The sequence below is a fragment of the Castor canadensis genome, chromosome 17 (assembly GCF_047511655.1).
Source record: "Castor canadensis chromosome 17, mCasCan1.hap1v2, whole genome shotgun sequence".
NCBI classification, from domain to species: domain Eukaryota; kingdom Metazoa; phylum Chordata; class Mammalia; order Rodentia; family Castoridae; genus Castor; species Castor canadensis.
This window is the reverse complement of record NC_133402.1, coordinates 59,585,850-59,593,787: the sequence shown is the minus strand read 5'-3', so window position 1 is coordinate 59,593,787 and position 7,938 is coordinate 59,585,850. Positions and strand designations below refer to the sequence as shown.

At 41.2% G+C, this 7,938-nt stretch overlaps 1 protein-coding gene across 1 annotated transcript; it reads left to right on the top strand.

Moving 5' to 3' along the window:
- The first annotated feature begins 6,682 nt into the window (after positions 1-6,682).
- LOC109674339 (proline-rich protein 23A-like) lies at positions 6,683-7,375 on the top strand. Its single transcript, XM_020151333.2, has one exon. The coding sequence runs from the start codon at positions 6,683-6,685 to the stop codon at positions 7,373-7,375; it is 693 nt and encodes a 230-aa protein (XP_020006922.2).
- The last annotated feature ends 563 nt before the right edge of the window (positions 7,376-7,938 follow it).

The following is a 7,938-nucleotide window of genomic DNA, read 5'->3' as shown; positions in this document are numbered from 1 at the left end:
AACAATCCAGTCAGTAAATTGAAAAGATAGTTCTCAAAAGAAGTACAAATAAATACATGAAGAAATGTTCAACATCCTTTGTCACAAAAGAAATGCAAATCAAAACAACATTGTGATTCCATCTCAGCCTAGTCAGAATGGCTATCACCAAGAAAATAAACAACACTGAATTCTGGCAAGGATACAGGAGGGGAGGGGTTAAAGGGAGGGGGCGAAACCTTCCTACATTGTTGATAGAAATGTAAATTAGTGCAGCCACTATCAAAATCAGTATGCAAGTTCATCAAAAACCTAAAACTAGTGTGAGGCCCAAAATTCAAACCCTAGAAACTTATAACCCTGCAATGCCACTCTTGGGCACATATCCAAAGGAGTGTAAATTAACACGTAAGAGAGATAGCTGCACTCCTATGTTTATTGCAGCACTGTTCACAATAGTCTAGTTTTAGAATCAATTTAAGTCCCAACAACTGATTAATGGGTTTTTTTAAAATGTGGAATATATGCACAGTGGAATATTATCCTACCATAAAGAAAAATGAAATTATGTTGTTTGCAGGAAAATGGATGGAACTAGAGATTATGTTGAGCAAGATAATCCAATCTCAAAAAGCCAAATGTCATGTTTTCACTCATATGCTTAATCTAGACCTAAAATAATGATGATTATGATGATAATAATAATAATGGAACATGAGTATAAAAGGGGGACTTGTCTAGGGGGAATCAGCAGGAAGGAGTAGAGGAAAATGAGAAAGTATTCTATGTTGAACAGGATCAAAGTACTTGTGTATATATACTTTGTGCATATACATTATATATATAAGATAGCATATTGATACCCACAAGAAATACTGTTGGAAAGGGGAAGAAGGGGAGTTAAGGTATAATAGAGAAGCTGAAACTATTTAAACTACACTGTATGTACATCTATGGAAATATCACAATGAAGCCTACTTGTATAATTAATGTATGATAATTTTAAAAATTAAATGAAACAAATATAATGAGGATGCAAGAAAAATTGAAAGAGGTATCCATCCAAACAGATATATAAATACAATGTAGAAAACAAGACACATGAAAAAGCAAGGCAATATGACTCCTCCAAAAGCTCAAAATGCCTAATAACTGAATCCAAAGATATTGAAGTCACTGAATTGTAGGACAAAGAACTGAAAAGTGTAGTTTAAAAATAATCAGTGACCTCAAAGAGGATTTAAACATGCACATGAATGAAGTAAGGAAGTGAATTTCAGACTTGATGGAAAATTTTCAACTTGGATGAGATTCAGCAAGGAAATTGAGATGCTGTAAATCTTGGAAATGAAAAACTCAATATATCAAACAAAAGTCTCAGGGGAAAGCATCACCAATAGATTAGATCAAAAAGAAGAAAGAATATTATGTTTTCTAGTGCTGGTGATTGAACTTAGGGCCTTTCATGGAAGACAAGTGCTCTACCACTAAACAACTGAGCTGCATCCTCAGCTTGTGCACATGTGTGTAATACTGGGGTTTGAACTCAGGGTATTTTGCTTACTAGAAGTGCTCTACCACGTGAGCCATACCCACTGTTAGAACATACTTAAGAGGAACCTACACAGAGATGAGAAAGACAGACACAAACAAGGAAGAATAAATCTCACAAGAGGAATAATTAAATAAATGAGAATTAAGGTCTACTGCCATACCACCCTGAATATCCCAGATCTTGTCTGATCTTGGAAGTTAAGCAGGGTTGGGCCTGGTTAGTACTTGAATGGGAGAATTCAGACAGAATCAAATATGACCAACTCAATAAACCTGCCAACTCCTACGAGGATTAAGAGAGAAAAAAAACACAGAATACTTGACTCAATAAGGTAATAAAACAATAGTAACAAAATCACAGGAAACAGCAAATACTTCTCAATAACAACTGTAATGTAGAGAGTTAACTGTAATTTTCACTCTGATTAAAAAACACATACTTGTTTCAAAAACACAAGATTCAACTGTTTGTTGTCTGCAAGAAACACATGTCGCATTCCAACACACATACAAGAAATTAAAATGAAAATATGGAAAATGATAATATAAGCAAATGGAATCCAAAATAAAGCAGGAGTAACTATGCTCTTTTCTGACAAAACAGACACCAAGCTAAAATTATTCAGAAGAGTTAAAGAAGGTCACTAAATATAAATAAAAGGAAGAATACATCAAGAAGATATAATGATTATAAATATATATATGCATCAAATGCCAATATGCCCAGTTTCATAAAGTAAACATTAGTGGATATAACAAGACAAATAAATCCAGAAACAATAATAATGGGGAGATTTCAATACCCCATTCTCATTAACAGATAGAAAAAAAATTATCAAAACCTTTCACAGTCAAACTGCACAATAGATCAAATGGATTTAGCAGACATCTACAGAATATTCCATCCAACAGCTAGGGATAATACACTCTTCTCAGCAAACATGGAATTGTCTCCAAAACAGATCACACTTTAGGCCATAAAACAAATCTTACCAAATACAAAAAAAAATCATTTTTCACATCTTATCAGATCATAAAGACTAGAAATCAACAGCATGAGAAACTACAGAAAATGCACAAACATTTGAAATTTAAATAATATGCTTTTGGCTGATACAGAAGAACTCAGGGAAGAAAGTTCAAAATTCCTAGAATCAAATGAAAGTCAAAACACTGGTTATGAGAATATGTGGAATACAGTAAAGACAGTACTAAGAGGGACATTTATAGCTATGCATGCCTACATTAAATAGTCAGAGACCTCAAATAAATAACCCAATGATGCACCTCAGAGCCTTAGAAAAGTAAGAAAAATTCAAACCCAAAATTTGTATAAGGAAAGAAAAAAAAGATCAGTGGTGAAATTAATTAAATGACAACTGAAAAAAAAAAAAGCAAAACACAATGAAACAAAGAATTGGTGCTTTGAAAAGCTAAAAAAGATTGGTAACAAATCTTTTTTAACCAAAAAAGAACCCAAATTAATAACATTAGGAGAAGACCCAAATTAAAAAAAAGTGAGAATGTAGAGTGCTTCAAGAGCAGTGGCAAAATCTTTGTATGCCTGTTGATTTTTAAGAATGTCATAGAGACCATGGAGCTGTAACAGAAGGAACAGGTAAAAGTGATAGAAGGTGCAATCCGGCAGATAATGGAGGGTGAGCAAGAGGCCCATACAGAAGCCTCTAGGCCCATTAAGAAAGCATTAGTTTTTTTCCCCCAAGTGAAACTGGACATGTCTAAGCAGAGTGGCATGAACTAATCATGGTTCAGTAGTACCTCTCTAGCTCCTCTGTGGAGACCAGCAAGGAGACCACTTTTGGAGCTTCTACAATAATTCACTAAAGAGGTGAAACTAGCAGCAAGAGGGATGGTAAGACTGGTATGATCTAGGGTACCTGATAGAGAGGATACAGAATGTGTAAGGAACATAGTCAAGGATAATCCCAAGGTTTTGGTTTGAACAACAGGAAGGATGAAGTTACAAACACTGTGATGGGGAACTCTTTTTTTTTTCTTTTATTATTCATATGTGCATACAAGACTTGGGTCATTTCACCCCCCTGCCCCCACCCCCTCCCTTACCACCCACTCCACCCCTCCCTCTCCCCCCCACTCCCTCAATACCCAGCAGAAACTATTTTGCCTTTATTTCTAATTTTGTTGAAGAGAGAGTATAAGCAATAATAGGAAGGAACAAGGGTTTTTGCTGGTTGAGGTAAGGATAGCTATACAGGGCATTGACTCACATTGATTTCCTGTGCGTGGGTGTTACCTTCTAGGTTAATTCTTTTTGATCTCACCTTTTCTCTAGTTCCTGTTCCCCTTTTCCTATTGGCCTCAGTTGCTTTTAAGGTATCTGCTTTAGTTTCTCTGCATTGAGGGCAACAAATGCTAGCTAATTTTTTAGGTGTCTTACCTATCCTCACCCCTCCCTTGTGTGCTCTCACTTTTATCATGTGCTCATAGTCCAATTGATGGGGAACTCTTTAAGAGAATTAGTTTGATGGACATATGAAGAGCTCAGATAAGGACCTGAAGTTTGAACTGTGTATTATTTGACAAAAATATATAAAATTAGCACTATTCAACCATTCTAATCTACAAAAATGAAAATTGCATATGCTTGAACTTAATAGATATCCAGGTGAAAAAGCTGACAATGCGGTCAAATGTTCAAAGGAGAGGTACAGGAGGGAGACAATAACATACAGATGCACTTAAAATAAGAGTATAAAAGTTGATAGAAAAAAGCAAAGAAGCCAAAGAACTGGTTCCTTAGATATTCCAACCTTCAGAAGAAGATAAAACAGCAAAGGAAATAAGAAGCCAGAGAGACAGTTTGGGAGAGTTTAAGACCTTAGAAGCTAAGGGAGGGAAATCTTTAAAGTGGAGTTATTGATTGTCAGGTGTTGCTTATAATTCAAAATGAGGACTGAGAATTAATCATCAGATTTAATAATGTTGTAGTCACTGGTGACCTTGATAAGAATGCTTGTAGATGACTGGTGTGGACAGATGGGGGTTCAAGATGTGGGGGAGGCTGGTGCTGGTGGCTCATACCTGTAATCCTAGCTACTCAGGAGGCAGTGATCAGAGGTATCACTATTCAAAGTCAGCCTGGGCAAATAGTTCACAATACCCTATCTTGAAAATAAGGAAGGCAAAAAACAGCTGGTGGAGTGGCTCAAATGGAAGCTTAGCTGTCTAGCAAGCATGAAGCCCTGAGTTAAAACCACAGTATCACCAAAAAAAAAAGAAAAAAAAAAGATGGGGGGGTAAGGAATGCAAGTACAGTTGACTAATACAAGAGTTTCATATATAAAGAAGAAAAATAGTGCCAAAACTGGAGGGATTTAAGTCAAGAGAGTTTATAAGAGGATTGCAACTTGGGATAATTACAAAGGCGAGTATGAATCAGTGAATAGGAGGGAGGATAAAATTGTTGAAGGGAAAGAGAACTAAGGCCAGGATTCCAGGAAAGTCTATGAGAATATTAAAATCATCACAAGGTATGCCAGTAGAACTGATGAGTATAACAGGGAATTAGGTGTTAAAATCATTGAAGACTATGGGAAAGTGATAGAGACATATGCTATACATATGTCTGATAAATAAATGGCATACAATATTTTGATATTCAATTTTTTAAAACAAAAAATAGCTGATAGGAATATTTCAAAAAGGAAGATATAAGAATGGCCAATAAGCATATGAAAAATTATCTACTTCCTAAGTAATCAGAAATGAAAAGTAAAAACACAAAATACCATAAGAGGTTGGAAAAGATTTAAGAATCTGACTATGAAAAATGTAAGGGTGTCGTGAAATTGAAACACATTTGGCACACAGGAATATAAACGGGAAGAACCATTTTAATTTAAATGGCACATACCTTACCAATGGCGACTCCTGTGTGTAACATATATGTATACATACAGAAAGTGTCCTTGATTTAAAATCAGATATGTCCGCACTTGATTTCCACATCCAATACAAACTATGTATATAATTTCAGAATATGGACTTTACCACTCAAAGTCTCAACTGTTGTGAGGATTGAAAAAAAATTAAATACTTGGTCAAATGATGGACATACAAATGCTCAATCAAAATTTGTAATTATATTGACATTTTCTTAATTTTTAATGTTATAATTATCATTACAAGTCTGAAACTTCAGGAAAAAATTACCACAAACGTTTCTCTTTAGTATTTTTAAAGCACTTCTCCTGGAGCTGGAGAAAGAAATCTGTATTTTCCACTGACTCTTTTTTTTTTCCAACAGGATCTTCGCCTCAAGAAAGCTAAGATTAACACTGGCACAACCATGATGGTTCTGGGCTGAGGCAGGAAATCTCCAGTTGGAGGCGAGTCTGGGCTGCACAGCAAACTCAAACCCAGCTTGGGTTACACAGTGAGACCCTATCTCAAAAAGAGAAAAATGAAATGATTTAACAAACACTAAAGAAATTCCAAGTGCCATTTAAGTGGGTAAATGTGGAGGGAGGAATCTTTTTGAGTGATCTTTTTTCTGGAGTCCCTGAAACCATTGAGAAACATAAAATCAATCTAAAGGTCAGCCATGATAGGTCTGGCCTATAATTTTTTCTCTAAAAATAAGCTATGCAAATCCTTTCAACCCTATAGGCCATAAAAGTACATCCTGACAGTCATCAACCAATCACAATGCCTTTTAGTCAAAGGCAAACCTCCAGGGGTCGGAGCCTAGGGTGACACTTCCTTTCCACACAAACCATTGCAATTGGCGTCCGGAAGTCAAGCGCTAGAAAACACACTTGCTCAGCCACCTAGAGGCCTATGAAAGTAGTTCGCTCAGTAACCCACCAATCAGAGCCGCCGATGGGGGCGGAGACTCGAGGGGGCGGGGCTTAGCCTGACACTTCCCTACGGCGTTCCGCTACGTCACTAGCAACAGAATTGGCGTCCAGTGCTTGTGGAGGTCTGCGTGAAGAAGGCCCAAGATTCCAAGGCGCGAGCCCGAGCCCAGCGGGAGCCCAGGACGCCTCAGAAGACAGGACTCAGGTCCCCCAGATCCCCCAGCCCGCCTCACCTGGCAGCCGCACCTGCCGGTCACCCGTGCACGACCCACCGCGTCGCCAGGCCCCGGGAGCCCGCACGCGTCCACATGGTGGGCATCCGGCCCCGCAGCCCCAGCGCCCACCCTGAGCCCGGGTGGGCACCGCAGCCCGCAGGGCCCAGCCCTGCCAAGCGCCCCCGACTGGACCAGCCCGCCGGCCCCGACCCCGGCCCGCTGCTCGCCCTGCAACACCCCACCACCTCCCTGGTGGTCCTGGCCGCCGGCTGCGCCCTGCGGGTGCCCCTGGGCCACGTCGACCTGGTGCTGGAGCCCGGGCCCGCCAACGTCCTCACCGTCGCGCTGCAGGGACACAAGCTCATCGTCGTCCCTGAGGGCCTCCTGGACTTCGCCGAGCAGCACCTGGGAGCGCAGGGACACTGGCCCGATGGCCTGGAGCTGGGCGCCTTCGCGGGCGCTCCCATGGAGGACGGCGGCGTCCAGCACGGCTTCTTCTACCCGGCCGCCGCCCAACGACCGGCCTACGAAGAGGACTGGGACCCCGGCGTCCTGAGCGCAAGGCTGTCCAGCCCCTGGTGCCTGGGCCCGATGCCATCGTCCAGCGACGACCCAGACGGAGGCCCTTGGCACTCCATCTTCGACCTTCCGAGGCCCTTCCCAGGCTCACCGCTGCAGCCTCTGCCTCCCTCTCCGAGCCCACGCAGGAGCCCGGGTCCCCACGCGCGCCCTCGGCGCCCTCCCCGCCCTGCCTGCAAGGCCCGCAGACGCCTGTTCCAGGAGTGAGTGGAGCGCCCCGCGATTCCTCGCCATCTCGTGATGTCGCAGGTATGTCCCGAGCACCGCCCCGAGGTGTGACATCTACATTCGCGGACACTGGGCAACTCCATCGGGGTTGGTTTGAGGTTCGAGTTTGTTTCTCCTCTAATTTTTTTTTTTTTTCAGATTTCTTGCCTGCTCCTGGAATGCATGAACCATTCCACAGTTGCTCGCTGTCTGGTATCTACAGGGTTGATCTTCATGCACCACCTAGATACTGACGTCGTCATTCAGAGACACTGAGCAGCTGCGTTTCTCGTTTTGGTTTGGTTGGAGATTTCAGTTTGTTTCTCCGTGACTTTTGAGCAGAATTTCTTGCCTGTTCTAGAAATGAATGAACTGCTCCAGGATTCCTTCCCAATCTAGCTGGGGGTACTAGTGATCCTACCGGGTGGACTCCATGCACCTCCTACGTATTAACATCATCCTTGGGGGTCCATGGACAGTTGCATTTTTCATTTAGGTTGGGTTTGAGGTGGCAGTTTGTTTCTCCTGTGATTTGTTAGTGAAATTTCTTGTCTGTTCAGGAA

Coding starts and splice junctions, on each gene's coding strand:
- LOC109674339 (XM_020151333.2), top strand. CDS start 6,683: ATGGTGGGCATCCGGCCCCGCAGCCCCAGCGCCCACCCTGAGCCCGGG.